This window comes from Ischnura elegans, chromosome 11 (assembly GCF_921293095.1).
Source record: "Ischnura elegans chromosome 11, ioIscEleg1.1, whole genome shotgun sequence".
In the NCBI taxonomy this organism is placed as follows: domain Eukaryota; kingdom Metazoa; phylum Arthropoda; class Insecta; order Odonata; family Coenagrionidae; genus Ischnura; species Ischnura elegans.
In genome coordinates, this window is record NC_060256.1 from 44,149,015 (window position 1) to 44,165,583 (window position 16,569).

The 16,569-nt window shown below is 37.8% G+C and overlaps 2 protein-coding genes across 5 annotated transcripts in view; one reads left to right on the forward strand and one right to left on the reverse strand.

The window, feature by feature from the left end:
- Nucleotides 1–11,043, reverse strand: part of LOC124167546 (ETS-like protein pointed) — a 592,213-nt gene extending 581,170 nt beyond the window's left edge. For all 4 annotated transcript variants that reach the window (XM_046545502.1, XM_046545499.1, XM_046545501.1 and 1 more), the window contains exon 1: nt 10,769–11,043. The gene's annotated coding sequence lies outside the window, so the exon portion shown is untranslated. The remainder of the gene's footprint in view (nt 1–10,768) is intronic.
- A 65-nt stretch (nt 11,044–11,108) lies between these two features.
- Nucleotides 11,109–11,928, forward strand: LOC124167547 (ATP synthase-coupling factor 6, mitochondrial). Its single transcript, XM_046545506.1, has 4 exons — nt 11,109–11,216; nt 11,384–11,537; nt 11,622–11,758; nt 11,835–11,928. The coding sequence occupies exons 1-4, from the start codon at nt 11,144–11,146 to the stop codon at nt 11,855–11,857; spliced, it is 387 nt and encodes a 128-aa protein (XP_046401462.1). The 5' UTR covers nt 11,109–11,143; the 3' UTR covers nt 11,858–11,928.
- The last annotated feature ends 4,641 nt before the right edge of the window (nt 11,929–16,569 follow it).

Consider the following 16,569-nt stretch of genomic DNA (forward strand, 5'->3'; position numbering starts at 1 on the left):
GTGATTCTCAAGGTTCAACATCTTTTTTTTATTTTTTTTATTTCCATTACCCCCTAAAACAGCACAATGAGGCCTTTACATCGGGAGTTTTTAAACAATCAACAGCAGATGATAACACACACCTATGTCCTGGAAGGGGCAACCTATCCAGGCGGGACTCAAACCCGCGACCTTCGGTGTGGTAGGCGAGGAATTATCCCCGCCGCCACCGAGGCCGACAAACTGACATCAGGTAGGTACCTCCTCAAACAGGTTTAGAAAAAAACGAGACTTTTTAACGTTGGAAAAAAAATATTTTCATCCGTTTCGAAAAGAACGTGTAACAAATATTTTTTTGTTCATGCATCAGACAGCTCTATTCATCGTAAGTGCTGTTAATTAATTACTCTGAATGGCTTCTTCGCCTATTGTCTGCCTACGTGGCCAATAACAGATGCCATTGTGCATAATTTTGAAAAATATTTCAAACAAACATTTTTGTAATTACTTGTGCCACTAGATTTGGTCTGTTATACTGGAGGAAGTGCGGTCGAGTACTTAGAAAGAAATTTGCGTAGAGGCATTACAAGAGGTAGATCCAACAAATTCAAAACGAAAATGAAGGGCACACAGCACAACTTAGTGTATTTTGGTTTTGTAACAAGTTTCGCATTAATACATTTACGCTGCACAACAACCTATAGCCAAAATTCCTCATGGTAGGTCCTAAAGGTAGGTTACGTCAAGATTAATGATTTGGAGATTTGGTTTTGGCTAAAAAATGTATGCAATTCATGATGTAAAATCAAATGATTAAAATTGACACAATTCAATAATTCGATTTAATTGATAAAATTAAAATTGATGATTTGGAGATTTTTTATCGCTCAAAAATTTATGTCATTCATGATGTAAAATCAAATTGATTGTAGTATCAATTATCAGTATCAATTGAAATTGATAATCATTGGAGGAAGCTAAGAAAATTCCCCAACTGTTATGTCTTGCGTTAACTGAGCTGTGGACTTATCAATTACGAGATCAAGCGAATAAAGAGGATAACAAAACAATTTGAATAAATACATAATACTATGTGAGAGTAACTCAAAGTACCCTTATTTATTCCAACGTGCAATAATACTGAGGGTGGGCGACCCAAAAAAAATGAACGAACAGCTCTTCAGCTCAAAAATATTCCACTCAAGTAAATAATAATTTGATAGTATAAACTTCAACATATCCTCTAATAAAAAAATGGATTTCTTCTTTGAAAAATGCTTCTTCCTGATAATGCCAAAACCGGAGAATTCGTTCGGAAGTTCGTCGATAAATAGTTTCGTCCATTGTATATCCAAAAGTATTCTTTGCTCTAAAATACCGAATAATTGCTACTACTATCAGCAAAAATATTTAGAGAGTAGAGGTCATTTTTACGCGAAATGGCTGCATTCCTTCAAGTTCTTCGTGATTTATATGGTCGAAACAACTGACAATAAGCTGCCTTATGATTTTACAGACGTCATATTCCTCAAGGACGCAACAATGTCACTGTATATTTCAATATTGCACCAAACACCTATTCTCGGAAAGGAAATACATCATTACATAGTTCGAATAATATGAATAAATAACTTGAAAACGTGCTTTTACAGGTAAAAATAAGCTCAATAAAGAAAAAAAAGATTTTTTTCCTATTTATTTCCTTTTCCAATCACTAATTCCCACTTCTCCTGCAGCAACCACTACTACGTCCGATTTCGGGTGGGCAAGGAGACTAACACAGGCCAATAGACGAAAGGAGAAATGGAACTGTAAAATAAGGCAACGAAATCCAAGTTTGTCAAGTGGATAGATGACTCGGAATGACCTAAACACCCCATGAAAATTCGAACCATTCTAAAAAATACTATAAACCAGATTACAACGATAAGACACCCAATTTTACCAGTTGACCATTTTTTTCACAAGAGATCACCCAAATCAGAAGATTAAAAACCTAATGACCACGCGATAAATTGATAAAAAAATTAACTTGATGATAGAAGTGAAATACACCTCCCGTGTAATCGTATTCATGGTAAATTTTATTCGAGGCTTATGACCAACGCAAAGGTCGACATTTTCTGTCGGACCTGGAAATGTAGTGGGATTCTAGTTGTCTAGTGTAGTTCTCAATTGCTCAGGCAATCTAATCCTGGCGCGCAGCCTCCGAGTCTCTAGCGGCTCCTGGCCTAATTCGCTTAACACCTGTGTAACGCTTTCTGTAGGCCCGTAGGACTATTTAGTCGTCTCCCTAGGCTTAAAACACATGCTTAAATAAAATCCGAAGATTCAAGAGTGGAATTTTCCGCACTGAAATAAATAATTGCAATATTCCACAGTTACAGGATTTATCACGACCTAGGTTTCAAGGCTACTTCATCAACTTGAAGATGATGCAGAAACATTGAATCCTTGGTCGTAAGAAATTGTATAATCGTGAATTTTTTCAAGTATTTATTTCCAGCAGTCTTAAAGTGTAACCTCGAAATGAACAGGTCGTCTCATGATGAACTTGATGAACAATAGAAAATTTGCATTAAAACCAGGAGAATATCTGGATCAGTCTCCGAGTGGCCCGCAGCAGGGTACGATAACCCGCCCTCAAATTTGAGAGAGAACCCCGCCGTTTCGGGACAGCCTCCACGGGCACAAGGAGAAGAAGAAGAAAAAATCTTTGAAGATGACACATGGTCCAAGGACCCATCCGCCTACGATTCCCCCACCCAAAGGCCATCTCCTCCTCACAACGGAGAGGAGAGCAAGCAGCCAGCGAGAGAAAGATGAGCGAACAAAACAAACATATTCCCCTCCCACCACCACCTTCTTTTGGCTCCGCGAGAAGGGTTGAGCGGAGTGGGAGGGGGAGAATAAGATGCGGCGTTGCCGATTCAAGGAAAGGGTTTCTCTCGGAAGATTTTCTGTGCGGTGGAGCGATTGCAACGGTTTTTCCCCCCACAACGAAGAAGGGGGGTGGGGGGGACACCGCCCACGAACCAGAGGAACAGCTGAGAACGGGCGGTGGAGTTCTCGGTGCCATGGCGTTCACTTTCGATTCGACGTTTGGGAAGGTTTCCATCGGTGACAGTGAACTGAACTCACTGAAACGTAAGAGGACCATTAAGTGTCAGATACATGGGTCATCGGAAAAGCTGACTAGTAAAGGCGGGGATTTTTTTATTTTACAGAAAGAGGACCACGTACAGCATATAGTTGCCATTTTATAGTGGCCAGGTAACAATACATAAATTAGAGGATAAACAAGCAATTTATAACAAGCGGAAACGAGAAATTATTTCACAAAAAAATACAACAAGGATCTGCAGGTACAAGCTACTTCGGCATCTACATTACAACAACGGCTATTTTACAATGACAAATACTACGGCTACAAAGGGATCTACATTATACCTTGCGAGCCACCTCTAGGGTGTTTGGCAGGGGGTGACCAATCACCAACATGCAGAATACTAGAGGACCGCCATACGCACCCCGCACGGTCATAGTAATACTACGCATGTTAGCAAAATATGCGTGCATATACATGCAAAGACAAAAATTGCCAATGGTTAGTAATTCCTACGTCAAATCCATGAAAGGTTATAACTATGGAAGGAAAAAAATCATGCAATGAGTCGGCCAAGCGAGTGTTGCCATTAATTCTATTAATTGAAACACCGTTGCTATCCTTAATAGTACGAGGGAAGAATGACATTTTAAATCTCCCTGTTTTGCAGTCTATTTCTTTTATTTTCTTCTCATGATCACGTGTCCATAGTGCGACGGTAAACGAAGGATATGTTTCACGTCGTCTGAGAAAATATCTTCTCCGAATTTGCTAAGTAAATTTAGCCTATACTTCGATCTACGCTCCGGTAAATATCCTCATCCTAACTCATTTACTGTACCAACAGGGGCGGATGCAGCACCAAATTGGGGGAGAGGGGTCATGGCCTAACGGCATGAGAAAGTCAACAGTAGATACATAGAAAAATATTTATTTTTCAGGAAAAAATCCAAAAGAACAAAAATAATATAGCACACTTTGCAGGCACATCCATTAAAAAATAGATATTTAAAACAATGATAAAATTTAATTATTTATATAATTAATAATAAAAATTTAATTTGAAGGGAAAATTTATAGCATTTTTATATTTCTTCACATAACTAACCATAACGAATGCATGGAACCTAAGCAAGGATGCCGTCTAATTAAAAATATTGGGGGGCCATACCGGGGGTCTTGCCCCGGGATATTTTATAGTTATAAAGTTTATAAAGTTTATGGGCGTACCCATCATGGGGCAGGAGGGGGCAGCTGCCCCCCTAGAAGCATAAATCGCATATTTCTTTAAGGTAAATAATATTTTTTCAGGCAAATAATTTTAAAAACTAATAAAGAGCTGTTACAGTTTCCTTAAAATGTTGATTTCATTCACCTTTTCCATGCTTAAATCTTACCTACAACTTGAACAACCATGACTTGCCCCCCCCCCCCCCAGTTTTGATCCTGGTTACGCCCTTGAGCGAGTTCAAAGTTTTATAAAGCATTTTAGAAGAGGCATATGATCAATTTCCAGGTCCGATAGAAGTGATAAATTAAGGGAGATGTTTTGCCGAACAGATAGATATGCGAATTCGTTTTTCTCCCGAACCATAAAGGACTTTAATAAACACTAGTCCCAACTCCGTTTGAGCACTAAATTGTTTTTTTTTTATTAGCTGTAAACGGCTGGTGTCCTAACACCCCCTGCCACACGCCTTTTAGGCGGCTTGCTGGGTATTATGTAGATGTAGATGTAGATGAATATTAGAAACCTGAATACTCAACTCTCGATAACAAGACACTCCAGGGAAAATCGACAAGCCTGACACATTTTCTCCTCAACCCCCATGACGAATTTTGGAGGGGGCTCGGGCCCCCTCTGACTCCATGGAGCCGGCGCCACTGAAGCTAGGTAAAAAAACGGCAAATGGAGCTATGCACCAAGCCAGCTTTTTTCGAAAAACAAAGAACATTTTTCATCGGTTTTGATCCCAGCTGCAATAGGAAAAACTAAAGCCGCTGCAGCAGCTCTGGGGCCATTGCTCCAGAAAAAATGAAAATTATCACTAAAAACAAAATGCCTCCTCTACAAGACGATGTTGAAACCGCTGCTATCATATGCTTCTCCAGTTTGGCTGATGGCCTCAAAAACGCATCTAACACGTATCCAAAAAACAGAAAATCTGCTTCTAAGGAAGATCGTGGGCGCCCCGTGGTTCATAAGAAATAAGGATCTGCGGAAAGACCTCAAGGTTACCCCTATACTAAGTGAACTAAAAGCAAATATTCATGTATTCAAGAAATCTCTGACACGCACAGGAAACGACAAATTAGTAGATATCTGGTACTATACCCCGGACCCAGGCTCCAGACATCGCACGCCAATCTCGGCCCTAATCCCAAACCACATCCCTTCCCCATAATTAAAAACAATCAGACATACTGAAAAGAAAATGACTATTTAAATAGCAGAAACCACATTTACAGAAATCCACTGGAGACAGCCAGAAGGCTGGGGCTAGTGATAATAATCAAAACAGAAATTCCGGCGAGGCGAGGCGTTTCGATCCCAGCAGATCACAATACCTGCGCAAGGATGTTCCGATTCATACTATCTTTTGGGTTAAACAGCAAAATTTTAGGAACCCAAATCCATACTCCCTAATGCCTGACGTGTTAGGACACAGTTTCAGTGGCGTAACTAGGAATATGATTTGGGGGGGGGGGGATGGGAGGGCCTGAGGGGCGAACCCCCTGAGGGCAACAGAGGGCTCGGGAAAATTTTTGAAAAATTACATTCCCGGAAATACATTTTACATCATTTTGGCATTAAAAATATAACTTTGAGCAGATGCAGTCATTATATGTCAAAATCAGACAATAGTTTTAAATATTTTTTTATTTCTCTGACGTTTAGGAGGGATAAATCCCCCTCATTCTCCCCCCCCCCTCCCCATAGTTACGCCACAACACATTTTATTTTAGAGCTTGTTTTTTTACAGTATAGGATGTTACGCTCCACAATGAGTACAACTCAAACTTCTCTCACGTTTGTGACATGTAGCCATGCAGTTTGATTTAAACTCCATGCACTAGGATACAAAAACTATATAAATAATAAAAATAAAAAGTTGTTGATAAAATTTGGGGGACGTTATGTCCCCTGTAAACCCCTATATCTGCTACTGAACCCTTTTTCCCATTGGGACTGTTCCTATCGACGATATGAACTCACAAAAAGAAACGTAAGGCGGCCATTAAGAGGCACTCTTTAGGATCGAATACGTGGGACACTGGAAAAGCTGACCATTAAAGGCGGGGATCGGGTTGGTTTGGTGGCTACAGTCCGAACTGGGCAAAATACAGGCCGAGGAGTATTTGAAATACAAAACACCACTCCAAATGTATTTGAAATTCAAAATACTTTTGACTTGGGTATTTGAAAAACAAACTTCAAAAGAGTATTTAAAATACCTTTTTAAAAACAAAATGCATTTTAAGTAAACAAAGAGATCTTAAATAAACAACCTGCCTTAGCACGTAATGTATAGTTGTAAACATGAAAAAAACGACTCTATTTCAACAATTTCAGAACATATTTATATAGAAAAACAATAAAAACAAAGAGAAGTGCTTTAAAATGAATGTATTTTTAAATATGGCGAGAATTATATGAACCTGAATGAACAAAAGAATCATTTAAATCTTGGAAACAAAGTGTACGAATCAAATGCAACGAAAACGAAGTAATCTCTGAATCACAATTTTACAGAGCTTTATCAGAGCTGCTTCAAAAGTATTCTACAAATATATTTTTTTATTTTAGAATGGGATAGTACAAAAAATCTGTATTTGAAATACAAAATACAGGATACATTCAGGACTCAAAAAGTTTTTTGTGTTGTTCATGGGCTCAGGAGAGAAATACGCGAATGAGCATGAAAACAGTATTTGACTGATTGTTAGAACTGATATTCACTATGGTTCAGTTTCAATTTATAGATATTTCTAACTCATATTTAACAATAATGTGAAGTACTGAGCAAGGAAGAAATTCAACATAATGAATAAATTATCTACAACGTCTATTTTATTGGCCCAACAAGCTCTACACCACAATGAATGGTTCACTAAATATGTACATGACTAACAGAAAGATATGTTTTTTCCTTAAAGATAAAAGAGAGATTTTTTCTCGAAAAAGCATATAACAACATAAAAATAAATTAAGCTATTCCCTAAGTGATAATAGGAGATCAGAGAGCGGGGAGAGATAGCTAAAAGACTGACCACTTGAAATACCGAACGCATAGACAAGTTTTTATACGTTGCGTCTTCAGATACCATGAAATGTCACTGACATTCCAATGCAACAATGCATCCATCAGTTAATGCCTAGCTCCTCTTCAACCCTAGCTAAACCTACTTAATTTTTCAAACCCATTCTAAACAAAAGATGATTACCACGATATCATTCATGCTGTAAGAATCATATCATTACCACGGTGCTCAGAGAAAGAAATAAGATAAGCTGCAAGAACAGAAAGATAAATTGCTACATTTACGCTCACAACCGAAGCCTTATGATCTGCTGTAATTGGTTACTTCGATGAGCACCACGCTTCGACGAAAGCAAGGAAAATTGTATCGAATTTCAAGGAAGCATTAAAGAATTACAATATGCTTCAATTTACAACCTGCCATGGGTTTTCTTTAACACCAGACTAATGGCAGATTAATTCGCAAATAATGAGGCAACTTGACCAGGGTACCTAGTCTTTTTTGTGATAACAGAAACAAGAAGAAACTCTTTACATTTCCCTTCAATGTAACGAATAACTTGGAAATTAGAGCACTGAATATTAATATTTTTAAATTAATGTTGTCAAAAATATAATGGAAGGGGAAAAGTAGAAATACTATTTTACCGAGATGTAATCTCCTATTCCTCAGACAGCGTTTCGATAGGGGTATTTAGATAACTTCATGCAAGAGAGAATCCTCCACCCGTGCAATGACAGTGAAACTGTCGCTAAGGAGACGGATAGAAGCCAAAGGCATTCGCTTCTGTTTCACGAATTTATGTTCCACCGGCGAATTATTGAGGTACAATACTACCGATATTTCATAAGGGACAGGTAATGAATGCATTCAGACGTTTTGATAGATGATTCTTCTAACCCCAAAATCCCCGAAGACCACGGGAAAATCAACTGAACCGTTGACGATCAATATTCTAATTTCTGCATCTAAAAGGAAGCCCAAAAATAATCTACCTCATGTTTCCCCTACAACAAAATATATACCAAAGGACACTAAAAAAATTGTTAAAATAAATTTATGTACCTGCAAAGAAATTCGAGGTACGATAAGATGAATTTTCATTCCTTCTTTTTTTCAAATTAATAGAGTGAACCATACACTGGTAAATAATTGGCAATTTTGAAGGGAAAGTCCATCTCGAATATAGACAATAATAGTTTAAAATCAAAGCGTCTGTCAGATACGCTCATGTCAGGCACTCCAGGCTCCGCCAAATAAAAAATGACTACGCGTCCGAGACGCAATCGCTGTCAATTATTCATTTGTAGAATGATGGTATAATTATGTAAAACGACGTCTGTGGTTACGTTTTCGCCCTATCATTATTTAGAGCGAAATGCAGAGATAGGAATTAAATTTGGAAAAAAATATCCGAAACTACAATTTGCAAAACGTTTCTGCACTAAAAATAATGATCACCAAGTTCTTTATCAAACTTCACCGCACTCGTGTATGCCTTACTTTCATCAACCTGTTGCGTTGTAGCAGGGTTGCCTAACTTAAGGCAGGAGTAGCCTGAAGAATACAAGCTTGATGGTTGATACAATCGAAAAAACTTTTTTAAATCGGTCTTAAGGTACAAGTTGAATTCTCTCTTTTTTGACCATGGCTTTGTACAATCAGATGCAACGACCGCTGCGCGTAGTATCGAAACCCGCATCGCAACAGAAGTACTATTAGAATAAAAAATTGAATACTAATTCATTGCTGCACGATCTGTCACTGAGGATACTATTAATTTTGATATTACATAATATTTTTTAAATCTAAGTAATCAATCGACAGTCATTCAAACCTGAAACATGATTTAAACCGACTGTACATTTTACTGGTAATTGATTCTCAACCCCTGGAGCTTTATCTGCACGCACAGACCTAATGCAAATGCCAAAGCAATGTGGACGCGCCGGTATCGTAAAGCAAAGGTCGCTAGTTCGACTCTCGCTTGGATGATAATTACATCATATTTACTCCTTCAGTTATACTGGCTAAAATTAAATTAATGAAAACTTAAAAGTATTGCCATAGGGAAGAAAATGTATTTACAAAAGGTGAATTCAATAAAAAAAATGCATTAGATAATAAATCCTCGGAATCGAAATGATGGTGCATTGACAAATATCATTAAATATTCGACCAGATAAACGAGCAGACAATACACTTCAGTATCAATGAGTTTTATAGTAAATAAAAGATGTAAAGGCGATTAAAAATAGTAAATAATATGAGTCAAAGCTATCGACAAAGTTTACGAGTGCAAAAATGATGGCTAAGAGACCGTCCGGCAAAATATAAAGGCAAGATGTACACTATATCTGAGGTTTATACTAAATAAAAGATTGTTTGGGAATTAACAAATTTTAACTACGCATCTTCGGTTTATAAAAAACACTTCAGCCATCAATATACAAACATTTTCTAAACCGGGGAGAGGGAAGGACAAATAGAAATATATTTCGTAATGAGCCCCCAAAGCGATGGGGCCTAGACCGGCAGGAGAAATAAAAATCATTGAGGACTGTGGTCTGGCACTGAGAGGTAGGCCTGGGACAAAGCAAGCGAAAGCAAGGCGGAGTTCGCCGAGGATGGCCGGCGTCTCAGCGGTCCAGGACATAAGGGGAAAGCCGGAACATCACGGTACCCCGCGACAACCCCAAAACGAAAGACGAAAACATTCCAATGCACGTTCTTCGTACTCGCATATTCGCACAACAAAAATCACTCGCAGCATCCGAAATAAAATGGAGAAAAATACGGACAATCGAAAGCAACAAAACCATAATTTGACCAGGATTAAAAAAACTATTTTCACCAACTCCCTACATATAAAGGTTAAATAAATTATATTTGACATACATATTACATAAAAATAAATTATATTTGAATGGATAAAATATTATTTTTTTAAATCAGACTGAAAAATAGCCCGCGGGCGCACGGAATCGAAGCCGGCAACAAATAACCTAAAGGTTTTGTATTAAGGCATGTTAAACGGCTACGAAAGTATTTTTTTAACGCGATTTAAAGATTATCAACGACAAAGTCAGGACACAAACAAAAATCTGACCAGTGAATTATAATTTTTTCATCACATCTAAGTCATTCACATTCCACGGTATGAACATAATACCTTGGCACCATTCCTTTCGTTTTAATGCAAAATATAAAGTTCTTGAGCACTGAAAAAATCTTTGCAAGCTCTAAAACGTATTGACAACTACTTCATTAGCAAAATTTCATGAAAATCAAATGGAGAGAAAAGAAATCACTTGATAAAATACGCTTTGATACAAATAATAAACCACTATAAAAAATTTAAACTGCGGCGCACCAGATATTTCGCGCGGAAAACAATTATATCGCGAATACAGTACTTACCGAAGATTGGAGGCAGCGAATGGTGACAGGCAACTGTTAGGCACTTATGGGATAAAAATCTGTGCGTGTAAACAACAATAAACAACTGTATGACACGAAAAAAGCACAAGCGATCACACTAGCCGTGCACTACTCCGAAGGAGCAACAAGATTATGGCTGACTCTTTCAATGAATGAATGAGTTACGTAAAAGTCTTTCCTGATTGGTGAGTGCGCCATGCCCGGCAGTGACGTCACAAAAATACTACGTCAATACTTACAACCATTAAATTTAAAAATTATGCAATACCATTTCCATAAATTCCTTTAAAAATAAGACTCTTAATAATTTAAATACGGACAGTAGTTGATAAAATATTCCATCCATGTTATGGAATGTTAAGATGGCATTATGATATTAGCATTCTTCCTGTCGCCATCTTGTGCCGCAGAAGACGACAAAATAGCAGTAAGTGGACATGACAAGTTAATATTATGAATTGTATTGTTATTTCACTAACCTAGCTATCATAGTTGAACCATTAATTAATAATACTCTATTATTTCGGCTAATGTGTTATCCGCGGCTCTTTAAACTAATATTAACCCCACCTTTCTTAATTCGTATCCTTGCAGAGATGCTCACTCAAGTGTTAATAAATTTACGGAGCCAGGCTCCTGTCCTGTTACGTAGAAATATTGGAATATGTGCACCTGCTCTTCAAAAGGTATCCGATCCTATTCAGCAATTATTTCTTGACAAAATCCGAGACTACGCAAAGAAGAGCAAGTAAGTTGGAACTTTTCAAACACTTTCAAATGTGCTATTGTGTCAGCATTAAAGACATAACAAGGGTTTTACCTTGAATTACAGGGCTACGGGCGGAAAATTGGTTGAACCTTCCCCAGAAATTGAACGTGAACTTAAAGCAGAATTGGACAAGGTTACCATGCAATACGGCGGAGCATCAGGCGAAGATATGACCAAGTTCCCGACTTTCAAGTTCCAGGGTAATCATCTTTACATTCGACTAGATATCGTCTTACATTTATTTCCGTAATTAAATATCTTTTTTTTCTTTTTCAGATCCCAAAGTGGACCCCATATAAATGCCCGTGGTTAGGTAGAGTTGAAATATTGTGATTCTGTACAGCTGTTTAATAAATACTATAGGTAATTAGTAACCATGTTTTAATATCTTTAGAATATTAAACTAGTTTCATTACATGAACACTAAGCTACTTTTGATTTGTGGAATCTCCGAGAAAGTCTTAGTTCTTCGCCCTTAGGTTTATTTATAATATCAATGTTCAAAATTTTGAGCGTGGGAGAGGTTAAATTGATCTAATGGGTTGGAAACAATCCTTGGTGCTCGCGAGGTCGAGCTAATGAAACTAAAATAAACACCCTTGGGTGTATGAGGCAGTGAATCATTCTTAATTGGTGCTCTCCTTGTATAATGGCACCAACCATTGCATTGAAAAGAATACATGTGTTACTTCGGATAGCCCTACCATTTACTCTTACTAATCACAAATGTCTGTCTGGTGAAATGATTATATCCCCTATGTAGAGTCTTTTCCAGTGTGTAAGTACACCTATAAGTTAGTTTATACAAAGATTTTCTCAACTGCATACTTATCTTAATAGAGGTCTCTTCTGCCAATTATTTCATTCGGTATCTTGAGCTCCCTTTTCGGCCCTCATGATACCAAAAAATTATTACTGTTTAACTGCGGTTATTTAGTCTTATATTATTGGGTTTTGTTTGGGATTATCTTAGGTATTTATTATCGGTGAAATAAGGCAAAAAGCTACTATTAACGAGCTGACCCTAGCCACTGAGGAGTTGTGAGGTCGAAGAATAGAGTACACTTCACCTTTGTCCTAGGCTAGTTCCATTTTCTTTGTCCACTCTGGCACGAACTAAATTATTTATTTCACCCACTAATAGTTTATGATTGATGCTCTACGTACATAGTGAGGCTCGTAGCAATTGCAACGTAAAGGTGCAAATGTTCTTCATCTTGTCACTGCAGGCAGCCCTACCACTTACTAGTACTAAACACAACTGTCTTTCTTGTGAAATGAGTTCATCCCCTATGTCAAGGCTTGTCCAATCCATCGTAGTACACTGATATTTTTTAAATGACTAGAAGATTATATTGTTGGTCAACCCAAACATAGGTTTTGATAAGTGTTGGTAGAGTTCACCCCATAGTGAGCCAAAGAAGTGTCAATTTCAATCATTCCAATTAGATCGGCATTTTTCTTCCCCTTAGACACCTTGCGCTATGCTGACTTTTTATGGGGGTGTGCTAAATCTCCATCAGAAATATTAACATGTCCCTTCAATCAGCAGCCAAGTGCTCCAATGTGGATACCATGCTATCATGCATTGAAACAAACATTTATTATTAAAAGTATGGATTTGTGGCAATGGTCCTATTCTTAGATCTGAAAAGTATCCAATTGTCATTGCAGCTGAGCTACCAGTCAATAGGGTAGTTTCCTTCATCAAAGAAAACGAAAGGCATTGATTGCGATTCGTTACCCACCATTAGTGTATTCATAATACACAAATTATTTGGTTTTTGAAATACCGGTTTATACGAATGGCAAGGGTCAAATTTTATCCTCGTTTGAAAAAGGCCAGATTGGCGCCCATTCGATTCCACTCCACGTGACGTCACAGGGACCTAGTTTCTACACGAGAGGATAGGAGTTATACATCGTCTGAGGTTACCAATGCATGCATGAGGCACAGAGCTCAGGGAAACATGTCTTAATAATCACCTACTAAAACTGGCTAAGGTCGGAAAGTTTTCTTCGTTTGATAAGGTATTAATAAACCTTTTTTTAAGGCAAGCGCTACCATTCAGCAAGGTACTCAGCTACCCGCTGGCAGCCTGCGACGTATCAGCGCTAAGCCTCGCCTCAAGGTCACCTCACCGGGCGGGAGGGGGAACCAGAAATACGACGTACGGAGATATTTCCCGGCATTCATACTTGAGCGTCGCGTTTTCGCGCGCTTGAAAATTTTCACTTTTCATTTAATCGCGAAAAATAGATATTGTCATTTAAAAATCTAAAAGCGTGAAATACGTACTCCAGGAGTAATAATCTTTCGATTAAGGCAATAAAAAAATAATAGGAAACCACCCTATTGCCACCCTTGACATAATAATCTCTTAATTTATGAGCTTAAATGCAGTACATGAATAAAATAGTCGACAGAAGGAGGTGAATACACTAGGTTCACCTTATTTCCTGATTCAAATTATTCTGAATACCTGTAATAATAAGATGCAGAAGTCTCCATAGTTCGTTCCAGTTTGCATCATATCAGCTTATAATAGTCGTGAGACAGTCTTCACTTGATAATGTGCGTACAGTAAATCAATATGGGAGTAAATGAAGATTTGAAATTGATTGCTATCCATGGGTTTTACTGAATATGGTTACATTGGCTTTTTCTAGTTTTCCCTTTATAAGGGTTCCAAGCCATCAGAAGATAACCATGGTAAGTACCTTAATTGTGAACACACGTGTAAATCCTGAAGAAAATAATTTTATGCTACCAGGAAGAAACAGTTTTGGCAAATTTGCGGTAAATAAGTTCAGTATGCAGCTTGGCATTTTCAAAGAATGAGACAAAAGTTCACTTAGATTTAAAAGGTTAGTCATAAATATAGCCGCTGCGGTAGTACATATATCTCTATAGCATAACCGGCCCCTTACATAACTGACTCACTTGTGTATAGATCCGAATTCCTGACCACTTCCATAAGAGAAAGCTAGCTGAACTTTTGATTGGAAATGGGGGACTAAAAGTAATTTGAAGAAAAAATCTGAAAACTTGAACTATCTGCACCCTTCCCATTCAAAAAAAAATCAAAAATGTTGCCAATTCTGGTTTTCAATTCATTTAGGTCTACAGCCTTCGACACTGAATGTGCTTGGGGAATCTTAAATTGTATCAATTTTTGGGTTGAGGGAGGATTGTTGCTTTGGCTGGTGAGCTATTTTTCCATTAACCCCAGGAAACAAGCTTTCGAACATTTCAACCAGGCACACAAACATTCAATGTGTATGCAACCTAAGGGGCAAAAATCAAGAAATATTTCCTGATGACTCCCGAATATGCCGCTGATTAAGAATTTTGGGTATTAACTGCCAATCAGATTTGCTTCTTGGGAGAATGTTAAGTATGTATTACGATATTACCCCTAGGGTATGGGACGATAGAATCTCGATGCTGCCATCAAGGCAGTGCGAGCTACCAGTTATTAAACCAGCTTTGCTGTTCCTAGAGAAATGGAAGAATATTCCATAAAAAAAGAATATTCCAGAGATTTTTCTCTACTCTCATGATGCTCCAATTGGTGAAACAAATAAAACATTGCCATGTAGAATTTACAAAGCTTTTGATTTGTTTTAATTTCAGCATCAGTTGTTTTCTCAGCCTCTTACTAAAACAAGTCAGGATGCCATTCAAGTACGGTGAAAAATATGTAGTGTCTAATGGTGGACCTAGCAATAAATCAAATGAAATTATTAACTGAAAAACTAATGGCTTCTATAGAATAAGTTAGGGATCGGTCACAAGGCTATGGATTAAGATTATGGATACGGTTGATCTCACAGAGCCTCTAGACACCACTACTACTACCAAAACCAGGTATTGCCTCGAAGTTACAGAAATAATGGCAGCCTAAGCAAAAAATAGCCTCTTGAGCTTCAGACAAGATTTGAAAAATGTGCAAAAGCAAAGTATACAACTGGCCACTTACACAATTGGAAAATATTGTTTTGAGTTTCTAGCTACCATCTTCAATAGGGTAGTTTCCTTCATCAAAGAAAACGAAAGGCATTGATTGCGATTCGTTACCCTCCATTAGTGTATTCATAATACACTAATGGTGGGTATTATTTGGTTTATGAAATACCGGTTTAGACGAATGGCAAGGGTCAAATTTTATTCTCATTTTAAAAAGGCCAGATTGGCGCCCATGCGATTCCACTCCACGTGACGTCACAGGGACCTAGTTTCTACACGAGAGGATAGGAGTTATACATCGTCTGAGGTTACCAATGCATGCATGAGGCACAGAGCTCAGGGAAACATGTCTTAATAATCACCTATTAAAACTGGCTAAGGTCGGAAAGTTTTCTTCATTTGATAAGGTATTAATAAACCTTTTTTAAGCCAAGCGCTACCAGCCAGCAAAGTACTCAGCTACCTGCTAGCATCCTGAGTCCTATCAGTGCTCAGAGCCTCGATCAAGGTCACCTCACAAGGCGGGAGGGGGGACCAGAAATGCGTCGCACAGACTTTTTCCCATCATTCCTACTTCGCGTCGAGTTTTCGCGCGCTTGAAATTTTTCACTTTTCATTTAATCGCAAAAAAAAGATTTCGTCATTTAAAAATCTAAAAGCGTGAAATACGTACTCCAGGAGTAATAATCTTTCAATTTAGGCAATAAAAAAATAATAGGAAACCACCCTATTGACTTTTTGAGAACTTAGCTTTCATATATAATCCAGAAATATTTTTCAGGGGCATTTTTGAATGATCCATTATGTAACACTTACAAGCAGAAAATACACTCCTTTTCACAAAAATTGCACATGGTGAATCCCATTCCTCATTCATTAACCTAAATGGCATTCAAAATTATTAAAGAATTATTTCACAAGCCTAAATAGAATTCTTTTTACTTTATCAACAAGTATTGCACGTCTACTAAAACTGCAACTGTGGTGTTCACCTCTGAATCCTAGAATAATTTGGCTTAGAAGAGCATTAGGCCATATTAA